Source organism: Amaranthus tricolor, chromosome 5 (assembly GCF_026212465.1).
Source record: "Amaranthus tricolor cultivar Red isolate AtriRed21 chromosome 5, ASM2621246v1, whole genome shotgun sequence".
NCBI lineage: Eukaryota > Viridiplantae > Streptophyta > Magnoliopsida > Caryophyllales > Amaranthaceae > Amaranthus > Amaranthus tricolor.
In genome coordinates, this window is record NC_080051.1 from 22,458,248 (window position 1) to 22,477,726 (window position 19,479).

Here is a 19,479-nt window from a genome sequence, read left to right on the forward strand (position 1 = left end):
GGTAGGACCCCAGATATCTGCATGAACAAGCTCTAGAGGAGCCTTGGCCCTCCAAGGTGCGGTAGGAAATGGCAATCTGTGCATCTTGCCATATATACAGCCTTCACAAATTTTTCTTTCATTTTTTATTGATGGTAGTCCAATTACCATTTCTTTTTGTTTTAATAGTTTTAGACTGTTAAAATTTAGATGCCCGAATCTCAAATTCCATAAGGTGGATTCATCATTTATTGAGCTTAAAGCCAATTTTTCTTCAAATGGCAATTTTAATGGGAATATTTTGTTAGGAGCCATTTCAACCGTTGTTATTATCTGACCCTTATTTTTATCATAGATTTGACATTTGTTATTGTCAAATTTAACCATATATCCTTTTTTAATTAATTGGCCTACACTTAATAAATTTTGTGCAAGTCCGGGAACATAAAACACTTCATGAATTAATTTTGATGAGCCATTTTTTGTTTTAACGGCGATTGTTCCTTTTCCGGCGACATCTTCTTTTTTACCGTCGCCAAGTGTGATGTGTGTTTTAACATTTTCGTCAAGAGTGACAAAATAATTTTTATTGCCGGTCATGTGATTTGAACAACCACTATCAATATACCATATGTCACTTACTTTTTCTTGTGCATTTAATCCAGTGTAAAATATTTGCTCTCCGGAATTATTGTTTTCGGAATAGTTTGCTTCTTCTTTTTGTCGATACCAACAATCTTTTTCGAGGTGAGAGTATTTTTTACACTTCTTACATTTGTACCGACAATCATTAGTATTGTGGTTAGTTTTCTTACATAATTTACAATAAAGGTCAGTTTGATTATTTAATCGACTCCTTTGATTTTTAAAATTTCCTCTCCCCTTGCTACAATTAGTTGATGTTTGTCCTTTTTCATAATTTTTACAATGACTATTTTTATTTTCACCATTAGAAAATTTTAATTTAGCTTGAAATGCTTGTTCTAGTGGTTCTTCGTTAAATCTTTTTAATCTATCTTCATGTGCAAGTAGTGATCCCATTAATTCGGGCATACTTAATTGAGATAAATTTTTCTTGTTAACTTCTTCTATTGTTGTGGCAATAATGTTATATTTTTGTGAAAGACTCCTTAATATTTTTCGAATCACATTTTCATCTTCTATTTTACCACCATTTGATCTTATTTGATAAACTATATTAGTGACTCGGTCAAAAAATGAATGTATTGTTTCATTTTCTGCCATTAATAGATTATCAAATTCTCTCCATAGTGATTGGAGTTTAAAAAGAATTATCTCTTCGGAACCTCTGTATTTTGTCTCCAGGATCCTCCAAGCCTCCGTAGCTGTTTTTGCAGACATGATCGTTGTAAGTATTGCCTCGTCGACTCCACGATATAATAGAGATAGGGCATAGTTATCCCTTATCCTATTTTGTTTATATTGTTTTATTTTTGTTTCATCCCAAGATGACTCTTTAGTGTCATCTTTGGGTGGTTACTCGTAACTTTCTTGTACTAATTCCCATAAATCTTGGGAGATAAATATTGACCTCATTTGCATAGCCCATTGTTCATATTTTTCTCCCTTAAATGTGGGAACCCAATTAACTTGGGGGTAATTAGTGGTTGAGGTCATTTTTTATTTTGTGGTTAGAAGTTTATTTTATTGTGGAGTATGTTGGTTAATGTGTTTAGGTTGTTTGGAGGTCTTGGTTTTAATTAGCTCTTGATACCAAATGTAGGAAAATTTAGATGGTAAAATAGTGAATGAATTTATTTGGAGAGGAAGATGAGTGAATATGTAGAATGAATATTGTTCTTCATTGCACACAAAATTGATTACATCAATGGGTATTTATAGTGCAAGTTTACTAAAATATCTTAGATATTTTTAATTTTTTAATTACTTTTCTAGTTACTTCCATTATATTATCTTAGATATTTTTATTTTTAAATTCTTTAGTTTAGATATTTTTATATTTAAATAAAATTCTAGATTTTTCTAGATTATTTTAACATATTCTTCAACCCAATTTTATTTTCCACTAAATTTCACCCAAACTAATTTTAGTGGATCCTCATAGGGATGGTTACTTATAAAAAATTACCAAACTATCTTTATTATGTGTTATGTCCTGTGTTGATTTCCCAAATTAGTGTTTTCAAATAATTAATTTTTTATTAAAATTATATCATTTGCTTGTTCTCAATACATGTAGTGTTCCCATGCAATTATGTAGTCTAATAATAGTCCACCAATCTAACAGATTCCAATTCATATTTGTTTTGTTATATATTCCATAGTGGACAATTTGATGGGAACGGAAGGAGCATCATTAGGTGTAATTTCTTTCCAATTTTTTTTTATCTAATCCTATTGTTTTTATGGCTGTGAATATTCAGGGCACAAATTTTGAGTTTGTGAAGCCTGGCCCTAATATGAAATCTCACGGAAAGTCGGGTATCCTCACGCATTTAAACTTTAAGGCTAAGAACAAAGATGATCCTGGTGCTCCAGTTGAGACTTCTTTTGCAGAAGTTGTTAATGGTAGTTGTCATGTCTTTGCACGCATTTGTGTGCGCTTGGATCCATCCAATTCTATATCACCTCGTATGTGTTTTGAATAATTCTTAAAACACTGTCTTGTCTACAATTAAATTTGTGCACAATGATATTACAATCCATTTGACATTTTTATTGTTTCTTGTTTTTTATCAGAGAAACTTGAAGTTCATGGTTACACCTATTGTAACGAAAGCAGCAGGGTCTATCATCCTGGATGTGCAGGGTACCTAACTGGTCGGGAATATATGTATGATGATTAAAAGCTGATGAAACGATGAAGCTTACATTGTAGTATGAATGTAATGAAGCTTACAATTGAAGGCTTGAAGGAGTTACTTTATTTAAGATCATATAATGATTATTTATTATTTATGCACAAACAAAATTTTTAATTTTTAATAATCATTAATTCTTAAATGAGACGGTCTCACGGTGAGACCATCTTTATTGTGCTGGTCCAATATATATTTTTTGCCTTAAAACGATCACTTATAATGCGCTAAAGTGATCACTTATAATTTTAATATAATTACTTTTTATAGTCTTAGAGTGATTACTTATAACCTTAAAACGATTACTTATGATCTCAAAGTAATCAATTGAAGAAATGAGCTATTTTATGGATCCATCTCATGATGAGACGGTCTCATACAAGACAAACTATTTAATAGTAAGGATTAACTCAATTAAGACCTCTTTATAAGATGGACCCTAAACGGTTGCATCTTAAAACTAAACACCGACTACTTCACAAGTATTGTCAAAAAAACAGTGCAAACCTAATCAACCAAATGGGTTTTTATATTCTGAGCATATTCCATCTATATACTACTATAACAACAAACACAACTTGCTAGTGGCTCTGGCTGAACTTATATAGTTATATTATTATTATTATTATTATTATTATTATTACTATTTTTTTATTTTTTTTATTTTTTGGCAAATAAAATTTTTTCATTCACCAGAAAAAAAAAGAAAATACATCAAGGCAAGGGAACTCAGCTTACCTTATTTGCATCAGTGTGAAAACGAGGTCCACCTTCTATGAAGGGTTTTCCTGTCCCACTTTTCATGTGCATATGAGGAAAGCGAGGCCTAAAACGAGCCGACAAAGTTTGTCAGCTAATGTCCAAAGCTATACAGAAATGACTATAAAACAAGCACAAAGCCTATACAAAAAATAAGCAGTTGCAGACAGCAAACAGGTGTAGTAAGCATGCCTACAAGAGCAACTAGCACAAAGAATCAATTCTCCTTCAAAAGATTGATATTCAGCGCATAACATCTTTAAGATACATTCGCCTTACTCATGTCAACAATACATCGAGGAGATCGCACAAAGTGATTCTATATTGCCTCATTCCTGCAATGCCAAATATGATATATAGTGGAGGCGTATACTGCAGTCATGACTTATTGCTTTAATCGAGAGAGACTATACTTTCTAAAGTCCATACGAGGAAAAGGCTTCAAAACTATACATGTCCAATCCTTGATTCCTGCCACACATAAAAGACTAAACAGACATTCAAAGAAAAGATGGGTGTGTATTTCAGAGTGAATACCACACAAAGAGCACATGTCATCATCTACCACCCCAATATGCCTTAGCTTGTCCTTTGTTTTTAGTCCTTGATGAGTAGCTAACCAACAAATAAATCTAGTCTTTGGTATAGATAGCCTATTCCAAACCAAATGCCTCCATTGTACCTTCGGACTATTTCCCAAGTTAGATTCATATACCTCCTTGATAGAATATTCATCCTTACATACCCATGGCCTCAAAAGAGCTGTTACTTGATAAAGCTTTTTTACAGTTCAGCTAGCTGTAACTGGCGCATTGAAAATCTCCCATTTCGCACCTTTAGTATATACTCCATGAACCCACTTAACCCATAAGGTTTCCCTCATCATATGAATGTGCCACGCGATTTTGCCAACCGCTGTCTGATTCCAAAGATGGATGTTGCGTATGCCAAGGCCACCAACCTTCTTAGGAGTACAAATTGTTTTCCAATTAATGTTGCCAGGTTTAGGTGAGTGAGCAACCCCAAACCAAAGAAAAGAATGACATATGGAATTCACAATGTTGATTACTCTTTTCGGAATAATAAAAATTTGGCACCAGTAAGACTGAGTTGATGAGTTGCAGTCTGGCAGCATAGGAAAGGTGCTTACATTGCCAAGAACTGATGCGCTTGGTCATCTTATCAGCCAACTGCTCACATTCAGTAATGCTAAGGCATTTAGACGAAAGAGGAACACTTGGGTATCTAAACGGGAGTGTGCCAAGAGCAAATTGAGAAATGTCTTTAATATCCTCTTTTAAGGGCTGTATCTATCCCAGCCAAATAAATTGCAGATTATCAGTATTAGCACGGAGCCCTGAAGTATTGGAGAAAACCTTGATGCACTCACAAATAACCCTAACAAAGGAAAGGCCACCTTTGCAAAAGATCATCAAGTCATCCGCAAAGCAGAGGTGTATGAGGTTAATGGATTTGCATCGAGGGTGAAAACCAAAGGTACCCACGATGCTTTTCAAACTCCTAGACAAATATTCCATCCCAATAACAAATAATAAAGGTGAGACAGGATCACCTTGTCGTAACCCTCATTTTGTAGCAAAAATGTTAGTAGGAGACCCATTAATCATTAAGGCATAACACATAGAAGTAATACACGCCATAATGATTTTGATGAATTGGTGCGGAAAATTGAGAGCCACCAACATCTCTTTAATAAATTGCCAATTCATCGTGTCATAAGCTTTGCATAGGTCGATTTTCATGAGACAACTGGGCGCACACCCTTGCCTAGCATAGTGCTTCACTATGTCTTGACAAAGTAAAATGTCATGCATAATACTACGACCTGCTACAAAGGCTCCCTAAGCTTGATCAATCAAAAAATCCAACACAAGCTTAAGTCTAGAGCAGATAAGCTTAGATATACATTTATACAATACATGACAACAAGAAATCGGCTTGAAATCACCTGGATATAAAGGACTATGCACCTTTGGAATCAATGTAATTGTCGTGATATTCCAACTCTTTAGCATTTTGCCATTGCCAAAGAACTGATGAACTGCTCGGATGATATCATCTCCCACAACCTCCCACGCAGCCTTATAAAAATTGCTATTGAAACCGTCTAACCCTGGAGCCTTATCATCAAGAATACTCCACAACGCATGTTTAATTTTCAGAAGGAGAAAAATGGAGATCAAGTAACTACTGATGATGAGGAGAAAAGATGGGGCCCTGATATACCGTGTCAATATTGATCGTAGTCCTATCCTTGCCCTCAAAGCAAAATAGATCAGAGTAATAGTCAAAGAAAGCCTTATGAATTTGAGAAGGCTTAGTGATGTCCTTCCCCTGGAATTGAATGAAAGCAACTTTGTTATGCCTTAGTCTGTAATTAATGCTCTGATGAAAAACCGTAGTGTTATCATCTCCAAATTTTATCCACTTCAGCTTAGCTTTCTGTCGAAGACTAGCTTCAAGCTCTTGTTTTAGTTGTTGAAACTTAGCAGCGGCAACCTGCTCTTGAATAGCTAAGGTAGGGTCACCCAAATGATCATGTAGTTGATTATGCAAAGATATCAACTCAGAATGAGCTTTGTCCACCTCTAGCTGTAAGTGCTCCTTCCCATATAAGGTCTTCAACTTACTCTTAAGTAACCGTAGCTTCTAAGTAATTTGATAGCCAACATAGCCCTTAATTTCAACAGTCCAAATCTCACGAATACTCTCAAGAAAGCCATCCTTCAGTGCCCAACAATCAAAATACCGAAAAGGTATCTTAGTTGGTTGGACCTCAAAAAAGACACTAGCATCGGAGTATGATCATATTCTCCTTCAGCAAGAAAATTAACCAATGAGTTAGGAAAACTGACTTCCCATTGATCATTTCCCAGCACTCTATCAATCTTGCTCATGACCCGATTATCACCCGTTTGCTTGTTAGTCCAAGTAAAGAATTTGCAATGGTGTTTTAGATCATGAACATTGCATACCGCCATATAATCACGAAGGGGCTGAACCTCAGCTAAGCGCACTAGTGACCCTATCCGCTCTCTAAATTTGCCACACAGTTAAAATCTCCCAGAAGAATCCAAGAAGAATTGATGGATTTACTCATTTCCTGAAGAACAGAAAATAACTGAAGTCGTTCCTACTTCATAGTGGACCCATAAACAAAGGTGCAACGGAACGAATCACCATTATTTGGAGCCACTGCAACATCAATGAACTGACTTTGACAAGACAAAATATCAACATGAAAATCCGTAGTTCTCCAATCAACTATGATGCGATCTCCATCATGCCATGTTAAATTAGTTGTAAAACACCAATTAGGAAACCTACGAAGATAAAACGATCCTAAACCCTTACGCTTGACCTTAGTTTCCAGGAGACCAATAAGACTAACATTATGATAAGATAAGAAATGAGCTACCTCTATCTGCTTTCTAGCCTTATTAATACCCCTAACATTCCAAGCACCAAAACTAATCATTCTCCCGGATAGGATCAACTCCCAGCGCTATGTTATTAGAAGTGTCAATATTCCGGACTATGTCTTGTTCAACACTTAATACATCAAACCCATTGCGAATAGGAAAGAAAGGTGCATCTAACTCAAGGTGCGGTATAGAGGCACTTACCTGGAGTGAGGCAGTTACCTGCTGATTATCAGAGAGCTCCTGGTCAGGTTCAACTACCTGCTGTGAAGGTGTAGGCTGCTGCACAGGAGGCTGTTGGATAGGTCCAACCTGCAGTGAGGGAGGAACAAAAGCATTGTGGGTAGGCTTTGATTATTGTAAGACCTTAAGCTCCTTATCCAAAGGCTGCTGGATTGTTTGAGACTTAGGGCGATAAGTTTTTTTCAAAGATCGGAAACCATGTTCATCCACCTCTAATTGAGACTTAGATGCTCTATGAAGACCCACTCGACAATCAACTGCAACATGTCCAAATTGAGCACATTTGGTACACCAAGTAGGAGTCCAGTTATATTGAACACGTTCGGAAATGAGCTCAGCATGTCATTAGAAAAAAATAACTCCTCCGGAAACCCTCAGTCATATTCATGTCTACCAAAACCCGTGCATATATCAACCTTGCCTTCGTAAGCGTGGCATTATCCACCTTCAAAACCGGACCCAAATAACCTGCAATCTGTTTCAATATATTTTCTGACCAATACATAACATCAAGAGCAGGTAATTTCACCACATAGGCACTGAGGTTAGGCTAGATTTTTCATAGAATATATTAAGGCACCACGACTTAACAATAAACGGCTTCTTATCAAATAGTATACCATTCATATTACAAGTACGTTCCTGATGTTCTTGCAATGTAAATCGAATGAGGAAAACTCCCCTGTTGACCATTCCAACCTTATCTATCTCAAGTTCCTTCCATATTCTTCTAACAAACCCTTCTACAACATGGAGAGGGGGGTTGGAACTAGTCACATAGCACACAACCGAATACTCCCAATACTTAATTTCAGGTTCAATATCCAGTTTACTTATTTTGGCAATTTTACGAACAGTTGGTGTGCTAGAGACATTTTGGTGCAACACAGCATTTGAAACAAGAGTACTAGATGATGGAACAGTAGGCGAAGGAGGAGGAGGGGGTATACCTGACTTCATGCCTGGACTCTTCAGAACCGATACCCAACCCAGCTCCACCCTACCTATATAGGTCGACACGGCATCACCGGATTAGCAACAGTCGGCTCCTCTTGACTAGCAGATGCTTGAAAGAGATATCTCTCCGGTGAGGATGAAGACTCACGTGAGGATTCAGATTGCACACGAGGCACCGCCTTCACTTTGGGTGGCCAGCCTCTCCTGCCCATGGTCAGATTCTGGTGAGGAATTGAAGAGACTAGCGTGCGAAGAAAAGGCACAGAATCGCAGCTTGAGTAATTATTATTATTATTATTATTATTATTATTATCTCATTAAAAATTTTAAATTATTTATTATTTTAAATAGACATTAGTAGTTAAAAAACCTATTACATATGTCCGCTAAAAATATATTTTATATTATCCTTTCAATTTGATAAACCATCATATATTGTAGGTTAAAATGTAGTTGTTGGGACTTCATTTTCTTCAAATGTCGTCCTGTAGCCGTTGAATCATCTTAATGATTCAAACTTTTCCAAAATAATTTAACATTTTCACTTTTTTAATTGGGTCTCTAAAACCTTTCAAAAGTATTATGATTATATATCCTCCAATCTCAATTTACCGTCTTTAAAATAAATTATGATTTCAAAATTCTAGTCTTTTAAAAAATTATCGAAATTAATAAAGCATTAGCCTTATTTTCAATATAAGGATAATGCTTTATTAGAAATAAGACTATAATAAGGTCAAGAGTATAACAGCAATCAACAGACAACAATCAATAATCGACATTTTCACTTTTGAAAGACAAGAATTTTCAAAAGGAAAATTTTAGGAATAAAAAAAAATAAAATAAAAACCCAAAAGCCATTTTTAAAAAGATAGATATTAATAAAGCATTAGCCTCATTTCCAATATAAATTAAAGTCAGCAAAAAATCTTCAATGTATGTTTTGGATTCCCAGGACCTTTGCTTTCCCCAATATTTTGCACTCCCAGTTAAAAACTAAAAAAGCCAAAATGCGTATGAAAAGGGTTCGAAACCCAGGACGTATGCTTTGGAGCATTATTGCTTCTACCATCTGATTTAACTCCATTCTCTAACATTTTTTTGATTTTTTTTTATTTAAAGATTGTCAATTGACATCATTGACATCCCATTGTATCCGCCCTTGATTTTATTGGCTTTTTATATACATAAATAATTAGCAATTGGATTTATTTATATTTAATAATAGACAAGCAATATATTGGATTATTAATAACCATTTTTTCTTTTATTTCATTGAGTTTATAAAAAGTTGCCTTATAATTTAATTTCTTAATACATCATGTATGTGTTACTAAAAGTTCAAATTAAATAGTGATATTTATTCAAGACTTGCAAGCCTCTGGAAACATTTGGGGGAAAAATTACCCAATTCTTAAATATCGCCGTCCTTTTCATTTTATCGCCACCCTCCTTCCAATGAAAATTACGAATTTGCCTCTGGACTTTTAAAAATTACGAATTTGCCACTGGACTTAAAATTTCTTAACAAATGTAAATCGCACTTAATAACACTATTATCACTTTAATCCCGAACATTTTTAATGTAATTCGAAATTAAAAAAAAATAAATTAATATCAGTCGCACAAAAAGTGCGACTGTACCTAGGTCGAGTCGCACTTTTTATGCGGCTGGAATTATTTTTTATTTTTTTATTAAACTATTAATAAAAAAATAAAAATTAATTAACAACTAAATTTTAATTAATATATTATTATCATATTAAAAATAATTAAACATTTAAATAAATTATTTAAATTCAAAACTAATTATTATAATAGCATTATCATAATTTAATAATATATTAAAATAAAATAATTTATTACAACATTTATTAAATAACAATAACTTAAAAAATAAATTAAATAAACAAAAGAAATTTTATAATTCGAAATTAAAAAAATAATAATAATACCAGTTTCGATTTTTTTTTTTTTTGATTTCGAATTATAAAATTTGTTTTGTTTAATTAATTTATTTTTTAAGTATTGTTATTTAATAAATATTGTAATAAATTATTTTATTTTAATATATTATTAAATTATGATAATTTTATTATAATAATTAGTTTTGAATTTAAATAATTTATTTAAATGTTTAATTATTTTTTTAATTTTTTTTTGAATTTCGAATTACATTAAAAATGTTTGGGATTAAAGTGATAATAATGTTATTAAGTGCGATTTACATTTTTTAAGAAATTTTAAATCCAATAATAAATTCGTAATTTTTTAAAGTCTAAGGAAAAATGGCGATGTTTGATAACTCTAAATTATTAACCAACCCTAGCCACAAAGTTTGGCATTGTCAGAAAAGTATAATTAAGACTCAATTGTGGAAATGTGGTGCTGCATAATTTTAATTCTTAAATAAATGCTGAATGCAGCATCTGATCTTTTTAGAGCATGGGACCACAATTGTGCATCAATATATAAATATATTATTATTATTATTTTTTTCTTCTTATTTGGAATATTGTGAAATTAGAGTCAAACTTTAATTATAAGTTATCTTCATTTTATATGGAAAAAATATATTGATAAAAAATATATTGATGAGTAATATTGATAGTTGTGTTAATATATATTTTTAAAAATTAACTTTTTATAATTTTAAAAAACACAAAATTTAAGTTTGAGAACATACCATATATGATTTAAGTTAATAACAAATGATCAAAGGATGTCTATCTGCCTGCCTATCTCTAGTATGTGTTAGTTGTATTTAACACTTTCTTCAATTACTGTCGCTCTTCTTCAATTATGTTTGTCTAGCTCATCAATTTGGGGTTAAATAATAACTAATAATTAGAGATGAGAGTGTGTCATTATGAAATATGTTTATATAATTAGTCTATTTCTCCTAATTGTTCATTTTATAATTGTAAGTGATTGCTTTAAGATTATAACTTATACGTAATTATTTTAAGACTACAAAAAGTAGTCACTTAAAAACTATACATGATCACTTTTTTTAGAAAGATATGCATGATCAGTTGATCACTTTTAAAATGTAATTGATTATTTTAAAATTATAAGTGAACACTTCAAGATGCAGCTCGTCTTATATGAAACTGTCTCACCATGAGAAATGCCCGTATAATTAGTCAATTTTTCTAATTGATCACTTAAAATTATAATTGATCAGTTTAACCCACTAAACATGAATCGGTCCAATAGAAATGATCTCATCATGAAACCATCTCATTTAATAATTTATTTTATTATAAACTGTATTAGTTGAGAATTTCTGTAAATTTGAGCTTTGTAAAAACGCCAAAAATGAATAGGCCTAATAAGGCAATAAGACAACTGTTGATATAAAAAGGCCAACAACATAAAGCCTTAAAAATTAGAAGGACGCACAAATTTATGGTTATTTTCTTAATAGCTATTCTTGTGAGAGACCGTCTCTTAAAGTGGCGACCTTAAAACAAGAAGCTCGCAATTTATTTTCTCTTTGGAGTGCCTAAAGACAAATGAACGAAGTGTCCAAAAATGGTAAGGGGGAAGCAAGGGTGTAAGGCGGAGCGAATTCGAAAAGATTGCCTCAGTATTCACAAGGGATACTCTAGAACATGTACGAGCTCCTTCTAATGGAAAAATCGCAAAGGGAAGGGTCAGCCAGCTTGCCCCGTCCTTCCATTAATTTGTATTAATTGGACTATTTAGTCCATATATCTAATGCGTCTCTTGGAGAGACCGTCTCTCCCAACAATTTATGTTTTTTTAAGAGATCATCTATTAGTGAAAAGTCCTCACAACAAGAACTTCATATACTATAAATTTATATTATTGAGCTATTTAACCCAAATATGAGACGATCTCACCATAAAACGCATATCATACTTTGGGTTAATTTACAACGATTAAATCATGGGCTTAGGCCTAACTTTCAAAATGTACAAATGGGCTTAACACAATAATAAAAGTAAAAGATGAATCCAACTAATGAATTAAGTTAACTAAGCCTCAATTACTTTCGGTCTTCAAAATTGTGAAGAATAGCTGTATACAGAAGCACACAAGAGCCTACAGAAGCAGCTGATGTCCTTGATCAGACAAACAGCTGAAGCCCTTGATAAGAAGCAGATGATGATCAGAAGCATCCAACACTTAGAACACTTGTCTCGGGTGTGTGTGTCCTTGCACGTGCTAGTTGTGTTTAGGATGCTGAGTAGGACTAGTTAGTTAGTTTGTTATAACTTTCTGTTATGTGTTGAAACAAACTTATAGTCCCTTCTTTTTCGCTTATATATATATATATATATATATATATATATATATATATATATATATATATATATATATATATATTTTTCGGGTCTGAATGTTATATTTGATTCCAATCAAGGTACAAAATCATACCTAAAACCACTAACTAGAAGTTTGATCAGATAGTGATTACTGGTTAACATACTTTTACATCAACATTAAGTTTGATAGTCAATTATACGCCCAATCCATAATCACACGCTTTCTCCGTTTTAAAATACTTGTAACGTTTGACTTTTCATACAGTTTAATACACTAATTTAATCTTTAACATCTAATTATGTATAATAAAATTATAAAAGTTTAATATTAATAATATTTACATTGACACGAATCAAACATAATCTCATTTGACTATGTTTTAACTTAGCTTAAAAATTAAGAACTAATCTCAAATCAAGGGCAATAAATAAATGAATAGTACAATATTTCTAATGTTGAATCTATCGTTGAACAAAGGAAGTACATTGAAAGCACATTGCACGTACTTTGCCTTAGGACAAAATCTAATGTTCATGAATTTAAACATGTTAGTGAATACGAACATCTACATCTTGTTTGGCAGTCGGTATTATATATGATGAGAATAGAAATGAAAATTTAGCGTGATTTTAGTGAGAAAATCTCTTGATAAATTTAATAATCATACTTGTTTTATCAAAGGCGGACCAAAAATTGACAAATTCTATGAAGACTTTGTACAATTTTAAAAATTATGATATATTTCTAACAATTTTGTATCTTTAAACACCTAACATATACTAAGTAATTTAATATTGAGGCCCCTTATTTTTCGAGACCCTGTGCGGTCGAACATATTGAGCATGCTCAGAAACTTCCATGTGTTTTGCTTTAATTATCTCATTTTTCTTCACAAAATTTATTCCAAAGCCGATGATCGTAAGCTATGTCCTCCATCACGACATCGAATGAAACTATCCAGAGAATCATGATGAGGACTCAATTCTTGATCAAGCTTACTACTTATCCAGCCCGCCCAGAATTAGCCAGGACTATTCCAGTGTATTCGACAATCTTTTTTAAATTGTTTTTTTAGTCTGTTAATCTTCTTCCTTTTTTCTTAATCCCATTCAATTATCAATAAAATTGTACAATTTGTTGTGAAAATTTGCAAACTATTCTATAGTTTTTGATAGAATTTCTTTTCTATAACTATTTGTTTAATTATCTTGATATTAAACATTCTTGTTTAGATCATTATAAATTTTTGTGCTACTATTATATTGTAAAATTACTATGTGTAATTCTTATGAGTATTAAAGATTATTGATACAATTAATAGATATTTAATTCTATATGCTAATTAAAAATTTGTCTTTAATTAATCTTTTATGTGTTGCATTGAGATGGTAAAAAAAAAAAAAAAAAAAAAAAAAAAAAAAAAAAAAAACAATCTGGATTTTTACAAAAACATTGATCACGCTAATGCAAATTCTAAAAATACTAGCCTTTCAGTAAATCTGACTACTGATAATTTAAAACCAAACACAAATAAAAGCGCCAGTTATGCCATCTTAGAAACCCCCAAAATTTCAAAAAACTAACATTCTTCATGAAGATAATCCATATAATTCAGAACTATGGCAGTTGATTAGCAAAGGCAAAGCGAGCTACTGTTTAGAGTTTTGAATTTTCTAGGGTCAAAAAGACTTATTTTTATGTAGATAACTAATATATTTGATGGAGTAAGTGATATTGATTTAAATTAAATTTAGATATAACTTATATTTCTTTCTAAGTAATATGAGTTTTTAGTGTTTTTTTTATAAAGTAGTTTAAATATCAACAATAAAAAAACAAAAAGTGTATTATATTATTCGTTACGCCTTAAATATTTAGGGGCTATTTTTTATCTTTTGCATTGACCCAAAAATAAATAGGACGAGCCTGTATAGAACGATGAGCATTGTCAAAACTACCATTATAAATAGTGTGATTGTTTTCTTAGTGATATTTTAGTGGTGCACATTGAAGGTCCTTGCGAAAGACTATTATAGTGCATAGTGTGCAATTCAAATAAATTGTTAATGTATGTTTAATTTGATTGACAATGATGTATTATACCCCTATTAACTTTTAAATTTTGACTTTGTCCTTGATGGATGATGCATGTAGCTTTAATTTGACAAACCATCTAATTAAATTTTTTTTGTTATTGTTGTTTATGTTTAGTTATTGTTATTCACCGGGTGTTTGGTATGAACTTTTTAATACTAAGTAAGGGATTTAATTACCATTACTCCACATATTTGTTTGGTATGATATTAGGTTAACCCAATCCTTTTCTTAAGGGTAATGGATACCCTTACTTTGTTACCACCCATTTATGTCAAGTAACAAATTCCCTTTCTATGATCAATTAAGTGTTTCTCTTATATTTTCATACCAAACTATATATAACTACAACCCATACCCTTACCCTTTCTCCTCTTTATCATTTTCCTTTCCATTACATTTTATATTCCGATACCAAACACCCCATAGTTTAGTTGATTGATATATTGCGCTATAAATCCTAACTTGTATCTAGTGCTTCCGTTCAAAGCATGGTTAATTTCTTTAATATGTAAACGAATATGTGATTTTTTTTTCATTATTTTAGATGATTATATGTAACACTAAATGATAAAGAAATAAGGAAACAAAATATAGTAGGAGTATTTATTAGAACATGATTCACATGAGATTGTTTTGGATGATATTATACTCTCTCATGAGTCATGATCCCCAACAGCAGGCGGATAATATGAGTAGGATTCCACTAATCCACCCCTAATTAAGTAGCCATTAGCCATTCTTCGGAAATAAAATACAAGATATTTTTTGTAATAGGAGAAGCAAATAATCAAAATGATGTCATTATGATCATCACTTGGTCCAATTTCATGCTTGTCCATCATTGTATTTTATTTATATGTCCCAATATGTCTCTTAACTTTTGATTCTTTCTTTTCAAACTGATATGAACGGTGATCACTTCACCAATAATATGTCTGTGGATCCTTCTCGAGTTGAAAGATTCTTTGACCGCACTATTCTTTATGAGTATGAGTTACTATCTTTCTTTCCACTTAAAATCATAATTATAGTTTTCTATGAGGGGGATACATTGGATATAATGATGATGAACAGTTATCACTTCAGCAATAATACTCGTTACTTTCCTGTTTCTTTGAATTTGAAACGTAATTTGCATAAAGCTTTCATTTTAATTTGAATCATGTAGCAAATAATTCAAAGGGACGAAAGAGTGCTTACTATAATAAGTTTTGAATATTGAAAATCGATCATTTAGTTTGGAAAATATATAATTATATAAAACAATTAATTCAACCAAAAGTTTAAACTGATTGTTAAAATTACTACGTGATATGCTATATATCCTGTTACACCCCTCGCGAGTGCTCTTGAAGGTGGACGAGATTCTTACCTATGACCTCATATCACATTGATTTCTGATATCGTGAGAAGGAACTGATTCAATCAAAAATTTAAGTTTTAAAATTAAATTGCGCAAGGAATTAGTGAAATGGTTACCCGTAACACAACATATAAATATCTAATAATTAATTAACAAAGTGAAACTTCTTGATCGCCCTCCTACAATACATTTTAGGGAAATTATCAATAGTACCCCTAAGTTTTGGCACATTATCAATGGTACCCCAAAGTTTTTTTTATTATCAATCGTACCCTGTATTATTGAGCGTTTTACAACCGTAACCTTTTTAAACTTTTTCCGTCAAAAATCGTCCAAAACAGTTAATTTTTATTTTTTTTATTTTTCAATTCAAAACATAAAAGGAAGTAAACAGTTTTGAACGGTTTTGGACGGAAAAAGTTAAAAAAGATTACGGTTGTAAAACATTCAATAATACAAGCGTACCATTGATAATAAAAAAAATTTAAGAGTACAATTGATAAAATATAAAAATTTAGGGGTACCATTGATAATTTTCCATCATTTTAAACTCGTTTTTAATGGCCAACAATAGGGAAATTAAGTTGATCTATTAGAATTTTTGAAATTAATTCAAGGAGATTATATTGAGATGTGTTTTTATTATTTAATCAGATTATTAAATAGGAAAAATTACTAAGAATAATCTAACTTTTTATTGATAATTTTCTACAATAATCCCAACTTTTGATTAAACATGAATAATCTTAACTATATGGGACGTTTGTTAAAATACACCAAGATAACCTTTTACCTATACAACAAGTCATTTTACATAAAAAAATTAAAAAAGTAAATATAAAATTGAATTATAAAAAATTGAAAAATTAATAAAAATAAAAAAATGAAATAAAGTAAGACTATTTTTTGATTTTAACTTTTAATTTTTAATATTTTTGATTTTTTTATTTTTTGGGACAATTAACCTGTAAAAATCGGTCACCATTTAGGTAACAATGTTCTTGGATAAGTGACCCTAAAATTGGGATTATTTGTGGTTAATCTAAAGTTGGAATTATTGTAGGCCAATTAATGAAAGATTGGATTATTTTAGGTAATTTTTCTATTAAATATAACAGTTTTCAATATATTAAATCATTTTCATAAAGATCTCTAGTTTCAATTTTTTATTTAATATAAAAAATATGTATTTTATATTTATTTTCACTCTATATTTAATTACTTTTAAACCTTACATTATTAGGTGGTGATAACACTTTTGTATTTCTCTTTTCTACTTAAAGCAGCAAAAGTGTTTCTAAATTCCAATAGTAGCAACACGAGGTGTTGCACAAACTTAAAAAAGTATGTAAACATTATTTCTATTTCTAACTAAATTCATATTTGATGCCTTTGTATAAAGCACTTTGAAAAAATTCAACAATTAAAAAACTAAATTTATCTCAATTGAAAGTGTGTATAAAAGATTAACTATGAGTAATTATGATAAAAGATCGTCTAGAAAGATTAGATTAACAATAATTTGGGAAGAATTATTAAGATTAGATAGTCATCTGGCAACATCCATTTGGGAAGATCAAGATGACATCATACGTATGTAATAATATTAGTGTTTGGGAAGCTCACGTGTGGCTAGAGGACACTTGTCCATCATAAAGGGCCATCATAAGATAGTGGGACACAAGTTTGAAGGGGTAGCAAAGAATGCTATAGAAAATAAAAGAAAATCCAATAGAGTAATGAAAGGATTAAAACATCCAAGATAAGCACAGGGGCATGCAGAGAATTTTGAGAATTAGTAAAATATCAAAATAATGTTTTACATCTATAATGATGGACTATAAATACAGATCAAGGAGGACATAAATGAGGTAACTAATTTCGACGATAAAGAGATAAAGACAAAAGAACTCAAAGTAATTGTTTGCTAAGGAGTTATTACAACTGAATGTTAAGGACTCACATTGATTTTTAGGAACAATATTAATAGCATAATCGCAAATCTAAAACTAATTGCAATTGTTTTAATCAATCTTCAAAAGAACGTTTGTCAAATATTAGATAAGAGGACCTCACGTCTAAATAAGTCCTAACTAATAACCCACCTTGTAGCCATAGTGCTCTTGGAAGGACCTATTAGGCAACTTGTTTTAAACAGTTATTGACTTGGGCGTCGGAGTAGATCCCCGAAAAAACATTCCGGGCTAACCATCTTCTCAAACAATCTTACGGCATAGCTTGACAAGATAGAAAAAACAGGCTTCACTAGAACTTAGCTCTTGATTAGTCACTAATCAAGAGCTTAAGTCTTTTGATTAATTGTCCTACAAAATCATACATGAACAGAAAGCCATATTATTTTTTGCACATAAAATTATTATAATTTAATTATTACTGCATACTTTTTTTCTCTATGTCTGTAATAAAAAATTAAAAGTTTTAAAGGGTGATGAAACTTGATCCTCAGGATTCTATAGGCACATAAATCCCATAATAAATTATGGTGACGTGCATCGGTGCATGATGAGTTCTCATACCATAGACGAATCTGTACATTGCTGTAGGTTTCTTCTGAAAAACTCGCTAAATTAGATATTATGTTATTATTTAACTTTCAAGTTTATTTTATATATTATGATTGATGCGCAATAAAATAAGATTTTTATTTAAATTTTTTAATCGCATACTTTTATATTATTAAATTTTTATAATTTTTTGTTAAACCTAGTCTAAAATATAAATAATCAAAATTACACATTCAATTTCGTAAAAAGTGAAATGTAGCAAGTATAATGGAACGGTCCAGTAAGGTAATTTAGAGTGTATTTTTAAAATTTACTTTTTAACTAGTTAATTTTATCACTTAACAATAGCATGAGTTACACCTCTCCGATGACCTGACTAGGAATAGGAGTAGTTGGAGGCACCTTATTCATATTTTAGACTATTGATCTCCTTTCTTTTACCTGTTTGTGCTCTTGTTCTCTGGCTCTTTTTATTTTGTTTTAATTGTTATTTTATTTTATTTTTTTTATTTTATTCCTTTTTTAACTTTTTATTTATCTTTATTTTATGTTTAAGGGTTACGCTTGTATGATAAGTTAGAGGCTTGTAAAGTTAGCATTGCCCCACTCAATTTTTTTTGTTGCGGGAACTACTCATGATCTTTTTTAGAGTTGAGAGATTCTTTGGGCGTGTTCTCCTTTATGGGTATGAGTTGCCGCCTTCCTTCCCTCTTCGGACCCTGCTCATAATTTTTTATGGGCAAGATATACTAGGTATGATGATGTTGATGAACAATAACTTATTTCAACCAACTAATTTGTCAAACATTAGCATCAGATATTTAAATTTTTACTATCCAATCCTTTATTTATATTAAAATAATTTATAATTGTCCTATCATTATTTATTATGAGTGGTAGAAGTAGTAGAGAGGGGGATTAGGAATTAAGTCACATGACTTCATTGTATTGGCTTTATTCTTCTCCACCTACTTGAT

General features: G+C 31.3%; 3 protein-coding genes across 3 annotated transcripts; 1 reads left to right on the top strand and 2 right to left on the bottom strand.

Annotated features, from left to right (window-relative positions):
- The first annotated feature begins 1,644 nt into the window (after positions 1–1,644).
- Positions 1,645–3,243, top strand: LOC130813774 (uncharacterized). Its single transcript, XM_057679639.1, has 2 exons — positions 1,645–2,592; positions 2,701–3,243. Exons 1-2 carry the CDS (start codon positions 2,367–2,369, stop codon positions 2,805–2,807), a joined length of 333 nt encoding a protein of 110 aa, XP_057535622.1. The 5' UTR covers positions 1,645–2,366; the 3' UTR covers positions 2,808–3,243.
- A 47-nt stretch (positions 3,244–3,290) lies between these two features.
- Positions 3,291–5,116, bottom strand: LOC130813571 (uncharacterized). The gene is made up of 7 exons (XM_057679407.1): positions 4,955–5,116; positions 4,676–4,888; positions 4,413–4,539; positions 4,116–4,340; positions 3,992–4,049; positions 3,558–3,645; positions 3,291–3,326 (listed from the first exon to the last, which is right to left on the bottom strand). Exons 1-7 carry the CDS (start codon positions 5,114–5,116, stop codon positions 3,291–3,293), a joined length of 909 nt encoding a protein of 302 aa, XP_057535390.1.
- Positions 5,117–5,164: 48 nt separating this feature from the next.
- Positions 5,165–8,433, bottom strand: LOC130813572 (uncharacterized). Its single transcript, XM_057679408.1, has 10 exons — positions 8,370–8,433; positions 7,885–8,268; positions 7,637–7,756; positions 7,388–7,521; positions 7,167–7,333; positions 6,737–7,048; positions 6,338–6,635; positions 5,826–6,248; positions 5,519–5,719; positions 5,165–5,440 (listed from the first exon to the last, which is right to left on the bottom strand). Exons 1-10 carry the CDS (start codon positions 8,431–8,433, stop codon positions 5,165–5,167), a joined length of 2,379 nt encoding a protein of 792 aa, XP_057535391.1.
- Between the last annotated feature and the right edge of the window lie 11,046 nt (positions 8,434–19,479).

Coding starts and splice junctions, on each gene's coding strand:
- LOC130813571 (XM_057679407.1), bottom strand. CDS start 5,116: ATGGAATATTTGTCTAGGAGTTTGAAAAGCATCGTGGGTACCTTTGGT. Junction 4,050..4,115: donor TGACATGTGCTCTTTGTGTG/GTATTCACTCTG, acceptor TATGTGTGGCAG/GAATCAAGGATTGGACATGT. Junction 3,327..3,557: donor TTCACACTGATGCAAATAAG/GTAAGCTGAGTT, acceptor TTGGTTGATTAG/GTTTGCACTGTTTTTTTGAC.
- LOC130813774 (XM_057679639.1), top strand. CDS start 2,367: ATGGCTGTGAATATTCAGGGCACAAATTTTGAGTTTGTGAAGCCTGGC. Junction 2,593..2,700: donor ATCCAATTCTATATCACCTC/GTATGTGTTTTG, acceptor GTTTTTTATCAG/AGAAACTTGAAGTTCATGGT.
- LOC130813572 (XM_057679408.1), bottom strand. CDS start 8,433: ATGGGCAGGAGAGGCTGGCCACCCAAAGTGAAGGCGGTGCCTCGTGTG. Junction 8,269..8,369: donor TGTGCAATCTGAATCCTCAC/GTGAGTCTTCAT, acceptor CGACCTATATAG/GTAGGGTGGAGCTGGGTTGG. Junction 7,757..7,884: donor ACGTACTTGTAATATGAATG/GTATACTATTTG, acceptor TGTATTGGTCAG/AAAATATATTGAAACAGATT.